This window comes from Tigriopus californicus, chromosome 2 (assembly GCF_007210705.1).
Source record: "Tigriopus californicus strain San Diego chromosome 2, Tcal_SD_v2.1, whole genome shotgun sequence".
Taxonomy (NCBI): domain Eukaryota; kingdom Metazoa; phylum Arthropoda; class Copepoda; order Harpacticoida; family Harpacticidae; genus Tigriopus; species Tigriopus californicus.
Genome location: NC_081441.1, coordinates 397412 through 416197, shown reverse-complemented (window position 1 = coordinate 416197; position 18786 = coordinate 397412). Strand labels below are relative to the sequence as shown.

The 18786-nt window shown below is 42.9% G+C and overlaps 1 protein-coding gene across 6 annotated transcripts in view; it reads left to right on the top strand.

Annotated features, from left to right (window-relative positions):
- Positions 1-18786, top strand: part of LOC131876886 (cAMP-specific 3',5'-cyclic phosphodiesterase-like) — a 125191-nt gene that overhangs the window by 30582 nt on the left and 75823 nt on the right. Inside the window, exons 1-3 of one of the 6 annotated variants that reach the window (XM_059222418.1) lie at positions 563-1248; positions 3597-3853; positions 4104-4281. The exons of 4 other annotated variants lie outside the window; for them this stretch is intronic. In XM_059222418.1, coding sequence (XP_059078401.1) covers positions 3652-3853; positions 4104-4281 — 380 coding nt within the window. In that variant the 5' untranslated portion in view covers positions 563-1248; positions 3597-3651. Of the gene's footprint in view, positions 1-562; positions 1249-3360; positions 3854-4103; positions 4282-18786 lie in introns of those variants that run through there. One more of the 6 variants, XM_059222416.1, reaches the window with a different exon arrangement.

The window sequence follows — 18786 nt, the reverse complement described above, 5'->3', positions numbered from 1 at the left end:
CAGATCTGAGTCGGTTCAAAGAGACGGCGGATAGTGGAGAAATCTGGTTCAAAAAAATTCAAGTTGTCCGCTCTTTCAACTTTCTTGCTAGCATGTCTTGGAATACGAATCGAAGGTTTACAAAGAGGTTGGGGGAAACGAGCCCAAGTTCAGACAGTCATCATTTTAAAAACGAGGAAAAATGACGACCCAAAGCCCAAGAATTATTTCGCCTTCATCGCCATTGAAGTCGTCACCGTGGGAAAGTTTGACAAATGAAGTCATTGGGTGATGTGACCCCATCCAACCCTGAGGGTCAAATCCGAGTCAAATCTCGACAAATTGTGTGATTCACCTCTCCACCCATGGAGGATGTCCTCGAACGAACGAAGGTCGGCCTTGATGCGTACCTACCTACCTACCTATCCACCCAAAGCCAGAAACAACATCAAGTGTCAGTAGAGAAGGTCTCAGGTCCAGGTCGTGGAGTCGTCGTTCTTTTTAAAATTGAAATTGACTACGTCCGTCGCTTCTTGAACACACACCCGTCTCTATAGAGATTCTCGGAAGCGGGGCGCTCCTCCGCGGCACAATAGAGGTTGATTTGGAGGGCGGTCGTGGGATTGAATCCCAACTCAAAATAGGCCTATCCCACGACTCTTGCATGCGTGCCTGTGTGTGCGTGTGTGTGTGTGTGTGCATGTCTCTGCGAGTGCTTCACCGCCAATGATGCATCTCAGCCGGGTCTTCGGAGAATAAGAGAATCGGAGGATTTGGAGAGTGGAGGTGGGTGCATAATGAGGCCCGGACGGGCCTTGCGTTTCCTCAGGTGGTTAGTGGCTCTATTGTGCATTGACAAAATTCGGTTCATGCCCCAAGCCTCATCATCATCATCATCATCACCAGCAGCAGGAGCAGCATCAGCATTATGCCTTGGTAAGGTCCATGGCTGCCGCCGTGAGCGAGGCGAGTCAACACAAACAAATCAGTGCTCTCCAAATTGACCGAGACGACGAAGGTGTTTTGAGATCAGAACTTGGGACGAATCCATAAGTGAGACTGGCTTACCCACTCGGGTCCGAGTCCCGACCGAGTTTTCCCGCTTCTCAGTGCTCAGTTCTTTCTTAGTTCTCAATTGGAAGTCGAGAACGAGTGAGTGACGTGAGGTGACTTACTTATTGCTAGTGAACAACACAATTCATCATAATTGATAGTGAGGTCTGTGGTGTGTCTGTGAGGAGGAGTCCAAGGAACAAATCAAGGCAGCCTGTAACAAGAAAAGGGTCGCACTCGGTTCCGGGGGTCTTGGAACATATACATCTACTTTATACGTACTTATTTGGATAAGGGAACGTGGAGAAATTCACAACACATCTCAGGGGGCGACGCAAAAATACGCTGCTTGTTAAAGGGACCCATGACATCAATCTGTTCTATGGAGGAGTTTTGGCGTTTTTTCACGGGAAAACCGTTACCCTATCCTAACCGTTGCAGGGAATGAAATTCATTATAGAATTGAAATGGAATATTAGATTTCGTCTTTGGTTAATTTCTATATTGGTGTCCGAATTTGAGTTGGCAGACGGGGCTAGCCCTTATATCTATTTGGTTAATATGGAATGTTATCTAAAAATTTGTCCAAGTCCGATTTGAAGGATGCTAGTGGATCAACAACGCCTACGTATTCCCTACTTTATACAAGCATCATTCATGATCAATAAACAAAACGGGCATTGTTTTTGCATGTCATTGCCTTGAAAACGATCCTAAGACCAGCTGCTGAGTATCTCCTGATTATGAGAATCTTCAATAGATATCATCCACATGGATTTAAGTGCCCGTCAACTAAAATGATTTGAGTCAAGGGAAGTGGCGCACCATCCTTCCCTAAAACAACGGAAAATATGAGCTGAAAGTTTCAAAACTTTTTGAACAACTAAGTTCCTCTACAGTAATTACAACATTATTTGTCGAAAGCTCAAATAGGGTCAAAACGTGGCCATGAATCAAATGTCACTTGTCCTACGATGGCCATCTTGTTCCTTTAGATGCGGCCAAAACTTGGACCCGATCGTCCTCAGGTGATTCGTCAGGACATGAACGATTGCAGTTGTACAAGCTCATAGTAATCGTCCTAGTCCAGGATTGCCGACATCCCTGTCACAACCGACATGTCACAGTGACTATTTGAGTATCGACACCTAAAGCTACATTTTTCGCCGGCATTGTTGCCAAGAGGTGCTATCACATTTTCCGATTTCACTACTACGTGATTAGTTATTCCGTTAGTTCTCCTTCGGACTGATATCAGTGGCTTCAAAGAATGCTTCCTCACATATTCATTAGTTGGTATGAGTATGTGTGTGCGCTTTATGAGGTGTCTGGCCCACATCATCACGGGTTCAAGGCCATTGTTTGATCTCCGTCAGACAATCAAGACATCCGCAAGCCCATCAGAACATGACATATTTTTTCATGGCATACTCGTATCTTCCACCATATTGAGTTTCGATCCCAGTTCAATGCCGATTATTGGTGTAGTCGTAATATGATTTTTCATGCAACGATTGCAACGGTTGAGGAAAATAGGGTCCGGGTTCTCGCTATTGTGTAATCTCAATTTGCAGGTCTGTCGTGTGCGTAATTCAATTCCTCGCAGACATTCTCTTTTTTCTGTAAAAGCCGGCGGGAAAGAGCGTTCGGCACCAGTTTCAGTTGGCAAATCTCTTTTTCTCGCTCGCGCTCACTCACTCACTCTTTGGCCATTGGCCACCATGGGATTTTTTGAGTGTAAAGTTGAGCGAAGGGAGCACCTTGAAATAAGATCTGCCTTGGTCACCTTGCTCGGAACAAAAGAGAACCAATGACGTGAGAACGCCTATTTTACACCCGTTTTCCCTGGACCTCAAAGCCAAGTTTCCTCCACTTTAGTCTAATTGCTGAGCCAGTCTAGATGAAAAAGGCCTCTGTTTGTTCAACGAAGCAAAAAAGTGACACCCGAAGACAGCCTCCCCATTTGATTGCTTTTGAAAGACGAACATTCTTGGCATAGTTGGGCTAGGAAAAGATGCGTGGGCGAACTTTGGGAGCTTCCGGAGGCACTTGGTTGGTCCGCTTGACTTTGGCTGTACTCCATCCCAAGCCGTTGCTCTGAAATAGCTTTAAATACTTTACAGATCGACTTCCTCAAGGCATAGGGGGTCTGTACTCTCATCTGATTTGCTTTGTTATCAATGAGGCCGATCTCAATCTTGTGGGGGGGGATATTGAATGCCTTTTCAGCCACATTAGCATCTAAACAATAAGGGGGAGGGAGGCTATTTGGGTCATCATATTGGCAAATTCTCAGGCATCCACCTAAAGCACCTAAAGCACCTTAAGAGAGAGGGAGAGTGAGTGACAGCATGAATGAACGATCCTCAATGTCGAAAAAAAGCACGTCAGAAACCAATCGCTCCTCATCTGAAGCATGATAAACTTCAAAAGTGACATCTAACGAGCTCCTAAGAAATGTCCCTCTTGAGGCGATGAATCGACCAATCTCATGTAACCCCCCGGGCTAATTTACCGAAGGAACCGAGTGAACCCATAGAAAGTGAAATGTTCCAATTCGATAGTGGCGTCCCCCTGACGGAAGTTGGACAACCACCCTCCCATTCATATTGGCCGGACATGGGCCCACACCCCAACTACAAGAGACGGGGCAGTAGTCCCACCATGGCGGCCTTGACCGCACCAACCACCTCCACCACCACTTCATACTCAACTCCTTCGGGGTCCAGCTCCCTCAGCGGCCCCACCAATTCCTCACCGGGCGTCTCGGGATCCAATTTCAGGGCCACTCCGCCCAGAATCCTTCTTCCACTAATAAGAGGCAAGACACGATTTCACCGCCCCAAAGGCCAAGAAAGAGACCCAAGAAGGGCTCGTCTTCTCCATCCAGTTGTATTTCCCTTGCTTCGCAGGCATCATTTTCAACTCCCACCCGGGGTAGAGACTCGCATTTCTGCAACTTTTTACGGCCCCTAGGGCTCTAATGAGCTTGGGCTCAGCTCAGTCACAATCATACTAACTGGATGAAAACGCCTGGCTCATCTTTTTGTTCTTTCTCCGGAAAATTGCAGAACCTTCCCCGTCAGAAAGCGGGGATAATGGTGAGGAGGAAAGGGCCTCCGAGGACGATTCCGAATCCTCCATGGCATGCGCCAAGTGTCGTCGGAGCGAACTCATTCAACAGTTCCATCACCTCACCGTGCCCAATCAATATCCCAAGCGACGACACTCCTGGATCGGGGGATTAAGGTTGGCACGAAAAAAAAAAACCACAACAACGATATTTGCGCTTACCTGTGATTAGGATTGAATACGGCGTTAAGATTTGAAGTATTTCTAACAACGCTTACCAAGAAAGAAAACTAACCCCCTTTTGTTTGATTTTCAGGTAAGCCTCATCAACATGTATGCGTAACTTATTTGAAGGCCACGTGATCCTCTTTGGATACACTGCTCAAAAGAGGGCGCCTTTCGTAATGGTCGGGAGAAAGCTCGTTTGCTCGCCCACGTTCTCTAGCGTCTAAGATGTGAAGCTCAATCAAAAGAATGTTTAAGCAGGTAGGTAAGTTATTCACAAAAGCAAGGTACTTAGTTGGTCAACCAGATTGGCTCAGCGTACTCATATTTGATACTGAAGGCCTTTCTAGCAACTAAAATGATTACCTACTCACGTTAAGTAGGTGTCTTTCCCTGATTCTTTTATTTACTTGGTTCAACTCAAAAGAATCTCGAAGTTATGTTCCCACATCACTTGAGTTGTGAACGCGAACCATGGGGGAATTGTCAGTAGTGAGCCGAACGAGCAAAAATATGGCAATCAGTTGTCAACTTAAAACTTTCCGTTATGGATCAATTCAGGATGAGAAATCTGGATATTAGACCAAAAATGACAGTCTCTAAGCATGCACCGTGTCCTTTGAATCTTGTACAATCGCTCTAAAGAGTGCGTGAAATGGATTGGGAAGACTTCGTTCCAATTTCAATCATGCTGCCAAATCATTTCGATGAGCGCCAAATGGTGACTGAATCGGCAATCTTTGGTTCCACACAGAACCTCAAAAAAGGACCCTCTCTACCACCACTTTTGATGAGAACATTTACATTGCGGTGGATTGACGTCAGGTATTATTAGCATAACTATTATGGACGGCCCCAGGTCTCTCAACCAAAGCGAACCAATAAGCAGACAGGTTAGGTAGCTGGCACGTGGAACAATCTTCCTTTTTGATCCCTCCATCTCGTTCCCAAGTTGGTTCATACATCATACAAAATGAGAAAGACCAAGGAGATTATGGCTCTTGAATCACTGCAGACAGGCTGGCTCACTCGATACCACAGTGTATCTTAAAATGAGAGAGAGAAGGAGGATTGATCATCCTCTTAGTGAGAAAAATGGAACCAAAGAAGAATCCCAACGTTTTGGAACCGAATTAGCTCCTTTTGAAGTGGCAATATTCCCTCAAGATCCGCAATGAGTTCTCTTAAGTCGCACTAAAAAAATTGCTCTTGGAACAACCGAGGCCTTGTTCTCGAAACTGAGACACCTTGGAAACAAGACAAACACACACAGAGAGCACGTCCCCGTGGGAGGTTATATTCTCGTTGGATTTTCGCCTTCGTCTGGCACATCCCACGAGCTCACTCTCCACAGTTCCAATATTTGCTGGCTTTGATGATTCATTCAAGAAAACTATTCAAGAACATGTTACCAACGAGGAACTGATTGGACTCCAAGTTGTCGGATCAGACCTTCAAAAAAGGCTAGCGTTCTTTTCCCACACAGCGCTCATAACGAGGCGTTCTCGGAATCAAAACGAAGGAGACAGACTTCCTCTCAATTGTGTCGTTACTTAGAGCTCTAATGCTCTCAAATTACAAGAGCCTCAGGCTTGTTCCACTCGCTCTATCTAGATGATGGGTTTTCTTCTCAAGCGAACCAGCAAACCAGCCAACCGGCGAACCCACGAAATTGTATCCAAAGTGGCCGAAAGCTTGCCAGATAAGAGCACGTGTCATTAGCTCGGGAATGCTTTCCACGTGTGTTTAGTAAGCCAATCCCGAAAGGCGTTTCAGCGACCTTCTGACACGTGGAGGAATTCGGTCGGACCAAACCATCCTGGTCTCTCCGAAGATGCATTAGGCTTGTCCAAGGAACAAGGTTTCTGCTGTTCCATGATGCACAGTCTACGCACGGCTCATTTCGTTAACACAACAACCTCTACGCCTCCAGAATATTCATGAGGCCACCTATTATCTAATATGCTTGGTATGCATCCTGGTTAGCGTTTGAGGACAACTGATTGGCTTGATTGCGCATGCTGGGACATTGCTTACTTGGAACCTTTTGGCATCAGTCTGCAAACTAGTCGTGCCCTTTTCATAGGGTAGAGTTCAAGTCTTGACTTGATCCTTTGAAGGTCACAGATGAACTTACCTGCGAGGACTCTGTCCAGACTTTCACGATGTCCCTTGAAAAATGGAGATTGGTCTGCTTTTCAAGATGCATTGTGTGCACCTTGGCTCAAAATATGGAGAGACTGTGAATTCTTGTCACATTTTCACATGAAGACATTGTCCACAGACTCGCCAACTGAGAACAACAAGGGAATATAGGAAGCGATTTTAAGATCCAGCAATATGTTTATTGATAATAATAATCTTTATTACGGCTCCTGGTCATGTCATGGCGTAAAAGTGACTATAAAATAAAATATGATGTGTAGACATACAATGGTTGTTGATAAATCAAGAAAAATGTCAAGAAGATAAAGGCAATACAATAGTTAACTAGAAAGTGATATCACAATGAGTATGACTAGAATTGGTTCAATGGACATGAAAAAAGGTAAGAGGTGAGTTGCAGATAGTACAAAGACAGTTAGATAAAGGTAAATGATGACAATCTTGGTTATTGCAGTAGAGTGGATGGGCCAGATTGAACAGATCTTTTGTCAGCTCCCGTCGTCAATGGCATTGGGCCGGGAGCCGGACAAAGGTGCGTGACAGCCAATACTTCGAAGGGATGTCGGGCCAAGGACAAAAAGGTGTAAGCAAGTCCTTGACCGGGAAGGACAACTTGTGTCCGGGCATCACCTCCGGAGAGGTCAGGTTCCCAACACTGTTGGACACCAACTTGGCCAGCCCGATGGTGAGGGGCTCGGTTTCGCATAGAAAATGCGTCCATGCATTGTCGGCATATTGGGGCACGCACAGATATCGCTTGCGGAGCTTGGTGACGGTGGCATCGACGGATTTAAGGGCGGATTGGGCGGAGTGTGGGAGCCACAGGTGAAGGCCGTACAGGAAAATTGGAATGACGTATATCCGGAAGAGTTGAAGGACTATTGGGAGGGGAAGATTCTTCATGGAAAGTTTATTGCTTATGTATCCGATCCTGGCCCTGGCCTTAGTTATTGCGGATTTGAGATGATTGGTGCAGGAGAGTTGGGTGGAGAAGGTGAAACCGACATAGTTAATATTATTGACGATTTCAATCGGATTATTGTTAATATGGAAGGAGGTGGGAGGCAAACGACCTTTATGGAAAACCATGACCTTCGTCTTGATGGTGTTGACTTGAAGGCCGTTCGTTCTCTTGGCAAACACCGGGGAGTACATTGATGACATTTTGTAATTCACCGGCTGAATCAGCCAAGAGAACCAGGTCGTCTGCATATTGAATATATTGAACAGGAAAATGGTTGATGGTGGGGCCTTGGTGTGTAAGAGCTTCGGGCAGGTCGGATACATAAAGATTGAAAAGAATTGGTGATAGTGGATCCCCCTGCGGAAGACCAATAGAAGTCAAGTAGCATGGGGATAGGTCCTCACCAGAACGAATGGAGCATCTGAGTGCCGCATAGATGTTGGACAACAGGACACAGATTGAACGCGAAACTCCCCAGAGTTGGAGTTTGCGGAATAACCACATTCGTTCCACCCTGTCGAATGCTTTGGAGAAATCCAAAACGCATCCATACACTCTCTTCTTATAGCTGATGTTCGTTTATTACTGTTTATTATGGTCCTTACAAGTTTTGGATACTGGCACGTTCGGGACTCTCAAATTTGAGACCGTGCCGAATTTGAATTCAATTATTCATTATTTATTTAGACTATTTCGACAAGCCATGAAAAACTGATGATACAAATAACGACTTACAGTTGAAAATACGTTAAAATGGTTTTTAATGATTAAATCTCTCCTTGAGAGAAGCCTCTCACAGACAAAGTCACAGTTATCTTTAGAATCATTGGTCTCCACTGTAATCAACTTGCAACTTTTTGTTCGTATTCTAATCCGGCGGCTTGCAGTTGGGCTTATCAAAACAGAAGTTGGATTTGATAAAAAGCAACCACATCGTGTGAAAGAACAATTTTCAAGTGAATCATTAATGGACCTCCAATCGGACCCTTCTCCACTAATAGTGACAGAGTACAACAATTCAACTTGGACCATTCGGGTCCAAATTTTAGCCATTCTATCGATTCTGATAATGGCGCCAACCAAGTAAGAAAGAACAAAGAGTTCAAAGAAGGTGTTTGTTCAGTATCCAGGGACACAACAAAAAACACATTCGAAACCAAGGCCAAGAACTTGTAACTGTCTCTTCTTGCACTTGCTTTCAATAGCCCAAGAGAAGCCATTTCCTTGTTCCAAAAGACTGCTCTGTCTATCCTCCTTCGGGTCATAATTGGCGCACAAAGTGGACCCATGGGACTTACTCGTAGTCATCTCAACATGGTTCGAGATCATTTAACCCTATTGTAATGTCTCCATTGGCGCTAGCCTTCACATTTTGGCCTTGAAAAAAAAGGTTGGGAACAAATAAAGGCTCATGCGTGATAGGTTAAAAAGACTTCTTAATCGTCTTTTTAAACGATCACAAGCACAACGACGACAATCCAAGTCTACCCAGTCCTATTCCATTACTTTGAACTCTTGAAATGTGGACCTTGCTCGTTCGTTTCTTCCAATGCGTGTTAAAAGTGACACTCATTGGCTCGTTTCTCCCAGTTTCAAGCTCTCTTCGGTTGTTTATCTTCCCAAGCTCATTACCGTTTCTGACTTCAAATTAGTGGTTATGCCACTTTTTTGACTCTCCGAATTTACGAGGCTTAAAATATGCAGTGTTTGCCAAAACGAGCTTCATGTAGACAACCTCAATCAGTTTGTATGTTGTGACGCACGTGATTGTTGCACCATGAACAATGTTTACTTAGCCATGATCCTGATCAATGTTCAGGCCAATCAGTAAAAGCCCCCAAGATCTAAAACAAAAGAATGTAAGTTCCCGTCGTGCTTTCCTCGTATTATAAGCACCGATGTTTTTAGTCAGGGAACCCCTATTTGAGAGTAGTTCGACCCAGAATATTGTCTGGTTCCCTTGATTCCTCGGTCTTTATTATGATTAGGATTCGTTATTACTTTTTCTCGGAAAGACACATTTGGGTATATTTAGGGTTCTTTCCGGGTTACAGATGCACACTGAGGTGTACTACTTCAAGGGAAAGAAATGCAATGGAAACTGGAATCTACTTTGACCCGATGCTTTTTGAGAAATGGAAATCTAGTGGTTAACAACTACTAAATTTAAATAGTAAAAGACATAGTGTGAATCAATAAGCAGTTTAAAACCGAAGATAACTGTTGCTAGAACTATCTAAACAGTTTGGATTATCTGACAGGACCATTTGTTCCGACTATTATTTACCAAAATCTTTTTGGATAGGATGCCTTGACAATCTTCAAAGCCTCCTTGTATTACTACAGATACAGAATTGAAAAAGCAGCCATACTTTTTTCCAATATTTTTTCTTGCCTAAATCCCATGTGTTTTTAAAGGTAGTCTCAGACGACATGCAAGCCAGTAATGCATATGCATGGACAGGATACTTCTAACTAATTTCAAGCTAGTGCTCAAAAAATATACTAATTTCCTTTATGGTCACAAGTAATTTTACGCAACCGGATTTGCCTCAAGAGCATTTTTTTGTGTGCGTTTATTTCAATAAGATTTAGCCTTGTCCACGGGGTGTATTGAAGCAAACAATTTTCCGGCCTCCTGTCCGTGCAAGACCATCACAGTGAGTGAAAAGAATAAGTAAAACAAGATTTCATTCTCTTTTTCGTCCGGTTAATTGATGCTCTGTCAATTTGTCTGATGTTTTCGCCCAAAATGTCCAAAATTATCCTGTTGTGTCAAAAGCAATTTTTCCTATCGGATTCTCCTCAATTCAAAATATTTGGGTTTACTTTTTAATAAAGATCATATTCTTGTCTTGAAGTAACCTCAGACTTGGACCAGAAAAGTAATGAGACACTTACTCCACAAGGAAAAAGGCCTGTTATGATCGACTCAATGAGTTTCAAACGACCAGTAACCACTTCCCATCCTCGAAAACCACCCTCAAAGTTTGAAGAGGTACTCAAATTTGATGGATGAAAAAGCCCAATGGCTTTTCGCATGGGATGAAAATACCGATTCCCACCCAGGGTCCGACCTATACTTGTTCGTAGTCCAGTTCTTGAGGTTCCAATAAACGAAAAACAAGGTGGAACGAAGTGGGAAAATTGGACCCAAACAACATCGGAGCAAATCAAAACCTCGAAGAACCCAAAGTCTCAGTGAAATGACTTCAGAGGGAAGTCGCTGTTCCTAATGGATCGAGTCTGCCTCTGTCTCTTCCATTAGTGCTTTATCTAAGCCAGGGCCAAAGATCACTTCTCAGCTCCAACCCATGGATCATCATATTCACAAATCACTTCATAACAAATGCCATGTCTAATTTTGGATCTTTGTTCCACTGCCACCTTCGTCATAAGCGGTTCCATTGTTCAATCCATCCCTTTGGGCCTGAATTGTATAAAACACTCATCCAAGGAAGGATCATGCCAACTATTCATCCAGATCCGTGACGCATTCGGACGCAAGGCTAAATCGCCATCATGAAGAATGTGTTTGTGTTGAAGATACAACACGAAGAGTTTCCAGATTGTCTTGAGTCATCCCGTCGATTCCGATCTCCTCCGGTCCTTCCAAGGACTCCTTGGGATACCAGAGGATAAACGTTGAATAACAATGTCACTCTTTCTTGTTATACAATCCAATATAAAGCTTGGGCCTTGGGCCCGTGTGAGTAAACTCTAAGTCTCCGATAATGCCTGACAAGGGACAAGGGACACTCGCAACCAAGGTTGGGATTGACAAAAAAGATTGGAGAGAGGCCTCCTCTTCGTTGGTTTTATCGGCTTGGACCATTCCTTCCTTCTATCCTTGGTTTCTCTGTCCCATCAGCCAAATGGGAATTCGTCAAGCTTGAAGGTGAACGAGGTACCAATCTACTCTAACCTCTGTCGAAAGATTCTGGACCAGTCAGAGTGGACAGGTCGTCCTTTCAGCGTCAAAGTGGCACCCAATGAACCAAGAACAATGGTTCGGTGAGCGAGGTGTGAAATATGAATCATCACATCTCCCTGTAAAAGGCATTGAGCCACATACGTTTTAGGGGCCCTCGCTAAAAAATCTGTCACAACTCTTGTTGGACCGAAGATTAATAAGTCTGCTTTTCTGACCGATTATGGAAAGAGGCACGATATACTTCAAACTTCATAGTTTTTTCTCGAAAGGTCAAAGCATTCATTGATTTGGGCCAAACGAATGAGAAAGATATGAATTCATTTCGGACCTGAAGTAGCTTGCTCTGAATAAATTGGAACTTGGAGCTCGTTTAGCCGAAGTGAGAAGAAACACGGCTCACGAACTTCCCAAGATCAAACGTTTCGAATTGGGCACAAAGTTGTCTTTGGTTCCCCGGAAAAGTTAAAATTTTACCAACACGCTTCTCAGGTGACTTGTAGTTTTGCTCTCTGAAGTAAAATATAAATAAGAAAAACTTGTTCCAGCCTTCGCCTCAGAAATGACATTCAAATAAACGGTCCAGATACAATATAAAGCCATGCATGTTAAGCAGAGGCTGTTGCTTTGGGTTGGGAAATATATTCGTAGGTCAACAACGTTTTTCAGGGCCTATGACAAACTCGGGTTCCTTTTCTGAGTCAGCGCAATACAAATGCCAATTACGAATAGTAATTTGTGCTCTGTGTACCGCTGTGCATTGCATACGGCATCAAAGAGAAATTTGCCGTGGACCTCAAAAGACCAAACGAACATGAATTGACCACTACTGAGTACTGACACATGTCATACCCATCGAGCACCCGTTCCTCCCGATTCCCAGAGGCCCTCCCGATTTCGAAGCGTGGGTGATCCAACGTACAACGTCAGAAGAAGGCCCAGGAATCTGATAGGCCCACAGAACTTGGCAGTGTGGACAGAGAAGTCCGCGCTCACTCGCGCGCATTCGTTTTCCGAGGCACTGAAGGTCGGCCCGCTCGGGTTTCAAAGTTCTCGTTCCACCTTTCTCGTCGTTCTCCTTGCCCCCATTTTGTTGGTGTGCGAGTTTGGACCCGATCTTGGGGTGTAGTAGACAAGAACCCATTTAGGTTCGTCGGTCTTCTTCTTGTCTCGGAACCTTCTTCATGAGTTAGTCGGATGTCTTGAAGTGGAACAGTGGAACACATGGAAAGTGCTTTAAATCGGCGTGCTAAAGTGGAACAGCGAAAAAGAAACTCCTACAACTGGACTTTCCAGATGTGACACAAAAGGTCTTGCTCGTGAGCGATAAATTAGACGATGCATATCCTCGACGTACCTAAGAGGCATTTATTTGAGGGAAAAAGGAACAAAGTGGAACGCCAAGAGCGACGGTAAATGGGTCCAATTTCAAAGAGTTCTCCTACTACATAATGTAAGGAACTCTCCAGTTTTTTTGACACATTCTCGTATTGGCAAAAAACATATCATTTCAAAATGGATCGTTGGTGTTTGGAATCTTCTTCAGAGGAGTGACAAGAATTGGAATGGCACTAATCCATAGGCTAGCATCTCGTGCGTCATACATGTGCAGTATGTTCCACGTCTTTCTTCTGCTGACTAGAGCTAATAAATCTTGTGTGCGAGGAGTTTTTGGATAGCCAATCTTTCATTCTGAGCATTGACCAAAAGATGGTTTTCTTATGGATTCTTTTTGGAGGCAAAACCATTTTTAGTCAAGACAGATATTTGGATATTGAAGACCTTTTTGTGGTTCCTTGTTGCCGTCTTACTCCAACTGGATCAACTTTGGAATCCGGTCCAAGTCAAAAGTTTTTTGCATGGAGCATTCCTCCCGCTTACTTTTGGCGCAAAAAATTGCAGGCCTTGGAAACATGGTAAAACGAGTGCAGAAAATATAAAATTGAGACGCATTTTTGAGTTCCAAAATGGCCTTTTTCACGTATAACATCAAGTTCAATTTAGAATATTTTAGAGAAAAACCTAGTGGAATGAAGAATGAAGCAGTATATATCAATCTCCCAGAGGTTCTTCATTCTTGTTGGAAGCATTTTCTGAAATTGATGGGGATTCAAGACTTGCCCTGTAAATAATTGAGCAAATGATTGAAAATTGATGTGTTCCAGGCTCCCTCTTAAAGAACCAGCTTTTTGAGGGAAAATACAACTGGCTATCAAACACAATCTTGGTTCGGGCAAGGAAGTTTGGCTTTGTATACCAACTGCCTCTGTACTTCGAATGATCCCTTGTTCAATTTCGTCATTTCAAATGCATATTGATTATCTTGAAAAGGATCTACTCAGGTCTCGATTTCCCCCAAGATGTTGTTCTTCATCGATGTCCATCTCCAAATCTCTTGACTTGGATCAAATCGAAGGGATCTTCTTGGAACCCAACCACCTCCAAGTTCAGCAGGGTCTGGTCTCGGTTCTCGATTCAAAAGATGGTATCAAGTCTGTCTGAACTCTGAAGAGATAGTGGGTAGTTCCATGCTCTCGTTCCATTCTGTTCCAAGGAGATTTTTTGCATTCATCCTATGCCCCTTGGAGCTTGTTCAAGTGGCAGAAACACCCTTGGCTGAATCACAAATATGCCTCGCAAACACCTTTAAAAATTACTCTCCGTTATGGAAACTCAAGCACAGAGCTCTGCCACACGTCCCAGAAATTGAATTGCCTCGAATGAACTTTAAAACGCAACGCCTCTCAAAATTGGCATTTCCAAGACCTCGGTGCAAAGAATTTGAGGAATGATCAGGAACACGTCTTCGCTGGAGGGTTCCCTCTTTCCATTTTAAAACGCTCCTCCAAGAGCGTTGAAGGACGGAGAGAGTGAAAGTCAATTCCTGGGATTCAGTGATCTTCGCAGAACTGCTGCGACTTCATGTCTTTATATATGTCGTTTTTCATTGCCGTTTTTGATATGTGCCCAGCAATATTATTCATAGAGTAACTAGCTCAATGAATGGCTTTAAGAAGGAACAATCATTGGACATTAGTTCTCGCTTGTTACGAACTTGAAGACTATTGTGTACAATCATGAAAAGAAGAACGGCGAACACTTTTGCACCATCGAGGGCTAACCAGTTATTGGACCTCGCTTCTTGACGATATATCCGTTCTATTGGAAAACAACATTCGTGCTTCTTCGGACAAAGAAATGCGGGAAATTTCACTTGCAGTCATTAAACAAAAGAAAAGTCGTGTTTCTCATCAAGATTAGACTTGTCTATTGGAGAGCTAGAGGTGACGTCAATGAGATTTGTCCAAATTTGCGCATCACACCGTTTAAGCAAAGTATCCTCGAAACATTCTGACGAGGTGTCATGTAATTTGGTTCATTCGTTATGAAACTCTGATCCTTAATCTAAGAGACCAACCATCGTATCGTCCAAACGTATTTTTCCCATAAGCAGTGTCTCGGATTGTCCATTCTTTTGTGGGTGTGGATACTCTTAAAGTGTCCAATAGTTTCCTTGAGAAAGAAAGCAGAACCGGGGACATCTCTCACGATATGAAATCTATGTCAAAGCTCATGACGTAAAAAGAAATTGCATTGAAAAATAAAGCAATTAAATAGTGGGCCATTCAGAAAATGAGAGGATGACATGATAGGGTTGACAAAACCTGCAATTAGGCACAATGTACAATAGTTTACATTCTGATTCCGCTTTTGACCTGTCACCCTGTATTTTTTGGGTTTGTGCACGACTTTAAAAATGTTTTTACGACAAAGTTGCCTTGTAGATAAGTTCTCCACCAAACTGAAGTCATACAGTTGCAACAATACATGAACTCATTTTGTTAGTTAACTTGTACATTTTGGTTTATCAGTATCGATAAAAAATCTTTTTTTTTTCGTTTTGATCTAAATGGAAATTATTTTGATGAGAATGGCAAAGGAACAAGATAAAGCGACATGGAGAATTAGAAATCAGTTATGATGGGTTTCATCGACTAGAAATTTTACTTCACTAAATGTTGATATGTTATGCTTGATAGAGAGCATCACGAGTGAATAATTGAATTGGTTAGGAAATGCGCGATATTTTGCTCGAATGTAAAACAACCGTATTTATTGACATAAGTAATGACATAAGCTGATTTCCTTTTCATTTTACACCAACAGGCACAATGTTCGTGTAGCAAACGTTCCAACGGATAATTCTTTTACCTGTTCGGGAAAAAAACTATGCATTTTAAGCTTACGTTATCAAAAAAGGTACACCTAACATTATCAGATGAAAGAATTAAAAGCAAACTTTCAATTCACTGAAACAGAAGTCAAATACTCGGTTAATGCCAAAAACGGTATCAGGTCCGTAAATCATGAGGGAAAGAGTTAATGCCCATATTTTTAACCTTGAACAACTCAACGACCACCTTTGAAAAGACATGCAAGCAAGCAAGAAAAAATAATTGAGGTTTACCTTTGAAACGTCCGTCAGTGCATAATATTTCAGCCCAACTTTCTGAAGAACCCTAAACATTCTTTTGATTACATGAAATGAAAAGAATCCTTGCCAGGTGTTGAGTTCTAGGGAGACCATTCCCTAAAGATTCTTACGTACAAAATTTGAAGGTGCGCTACTGGCCTTTCATAGTCCAGATCGAGTTTCCTGAGGTGATTTACCATCTACATCATTATTGCTCCCATGGGAACACATGGGAGGGAGGATCGGCCCCATTTTCCTTATTCACATTATTGTGAGAACCAAGTTTTTCTTGAGGGAAAAGCGAAAGTTGGAGCGTTCCGGGAGACTTGGTATGGAGTTGACGCTGTTCAAATATTAAAGACGAATTGAAAGCTTGGCACATGATCATTTTATTGATGCGGGGGTAAGCTTGAGGGTTTCCTTTTGAAAGACGTCTTCAAAAGCTGGATTCCCCCAGGCAATCAATTAGTTCAAGATCAGGATTCACGGGTTTCTTCTCAGGCTAACGTGGTCTCAGACGATTTTCATGGCTCAAATTTGTGGATCTGAAGCAGTCCAAGGAGTCAAATAAATCGTTCCAACCCCTGATAAGCTATCATATTGAGTTCTTAATGTTCTACTACAATACATAGCTCTGCTTCATAGAGCTGCTACTCTAAATTATTATTATTCATCCACTGGAGACTGAGCGGGTGCAATAGTTTGGATAAGAAGACCCCTGGACGTCGCAAGGAAAAAGTTTCCAAGTGTGAAAGTACTTCCGTTTCTGTTAGTGGCCCAGAACCTAGAACTTCCACTTTCCGATCCCGTTGATTATATGTAGTATAGTTCGGTAATGAGTAACTAAGTTCCATATTTCTCCTCCATTTCCCCATGAGCACATAATATCAGGCCAGAGAACATGAGATGAGTGGGTGTGCTGATGCTTGATGCTTGATCGGAATGTCTCATCTCTTTCCATGTTAGGAAAGGTCAGCCCAGCAATGTTGGTTTTAGGCAACATGGAATCGTTATTGGATCACACTTGTATCGGGAGTAAGGTCGAGAACACTTGTCGGTTCCAACTAATCAGTACACATCAGCATCAACCCAGTTCAGAAATTGACGCATTGACACTGACCTTGGACCCGAATGAATGTACCAAGATCCGACAAGCTGAGCAATGTCGGGAAAATAGATTGAAGGAGTCACAGCTGCTGAGATCCCCTGAATTTGCCTTATGGGTTAAGTGTTTGTTTGCTTGGTTGCTTGTTGCCATGTTGGGGAATAAATTGGCTGTTCCAGTTCCTTGATCACCCTGAACGAGTTGTAATTGGACCACGTTACAACATCGATGGATCGACAAACGATCACTGAACTTGAACTTGAACGAGGTTAGGTTAGTTTAGACTCCATACTTACTGAGATCCTTGCCAGGCTTTGCTGAAGTAAAAGGCACTCCCCCCCTAAAAATAAATAAATGTTGTTTTGAATCAAATCAGCTGTGACCTTGAAATACGTTTTAGAACAACTCCCAGTGCTGGAGCTTTGGAAGAAAAACAACTTGGGCTTCGTAAACAGTCACCTGCATCTGTTTCAGTTGAGATTTATGGTCAGAAGTTATTCGATCTAGTTTCGACTAAAATTACACTATTAACTCTTCACATCAAGATGAACAAAAACGACAACAATCTGACTGATCTGCCTTTACTTTTTTACGCCTATCATCTAACGGTCAAGCTTAGACTTGAAATTGGTTTCACCTTCAAATACAAAAGGACCAACTAAGAAAAGCATACAGACAGTTTAGCAGCCCTTGTCCTTCAGGCTTACTTCGCTTAAGGACTGCCATGCCTGAAGCAATACAAAAATTGGAGATAAAAAAGATCCCTCATTACTTATATGTATAATGACACCATTAGGTGGAGAATTGTTGTAGTACAAACCAACCCCACCCACAAATAGAGAACCAATCTGAAAGGGACACTCATACTGCCTATAGGAACTTTATACGGACGATGTGACCGTGTGAGGTTTAACCCTTCGACCCTAGCACTCCGAATACAAAACAAGATTTAGGTCTCATACTTGATTGACCCCGTGAAACTGTAGTATAGCTTAACCATCCGTTTACCATACGTATCATAAACTATTGTTAATGAGAGGAGGAATGTTAATAGCGCAGTTGTTTAATACGTAACTGTGCCCTACAAAAGGAGCCAGTGTAGTCTAGGGACGTGGTGCAGTGGTTAGCGCTGTTTCCTAGAGTGAGAAAGATCCCGGGGTTTAAATCTCCTCCCCGAACTTCCTCCAAAGGAAACTGGATGCGCTGGCCGGATGAGCCTCAATAACTTTGTCCCTTGCAATGGTAGAGAATTATCCGCTGCTCCTTGTGGACACACTGATTATCTGATCGCTTGAGAATGCACATCGCCATGTGAAAGTTGTGCTCAGACTTCTGCATTAACTTAGAACCTTTTGAGATCTCACCAAGCACACACCAATGAAAAAATGGGTTCAAACCCAGATCTCTCTCGCAGCAAGTATTGTGGATTGACCAATCAAATGGTGTTCACTGTTTCAGCTTAGGGCGTATGTGAATCTATCATACTCATCTTCATCTCTCTAGAAGTTAAGCCCGAAATGGAGATATCTTAACTTGGACTATAAACCATAGGTACAGGGCAAATTCAATGCAGTTAAAAAATTGGGCACAAAATTGCGACATATTGGGAATTTAAAAAAAATCACCACATTTCAGTGAAGCAGCCCTTCCAACGGGAGATGGCAATGGGTTCCGAAATCGAACAAGTCTATTGATGTTTTGTTTGGTTGCAAATTTGTTGGCAATTTAGGAACCCATCAACCATTGCTGGAATTATGAGCATTTTGTCACGCATCACATCTTGGCAAAGGATCAAATACTAAATTGAAACGGGGCCT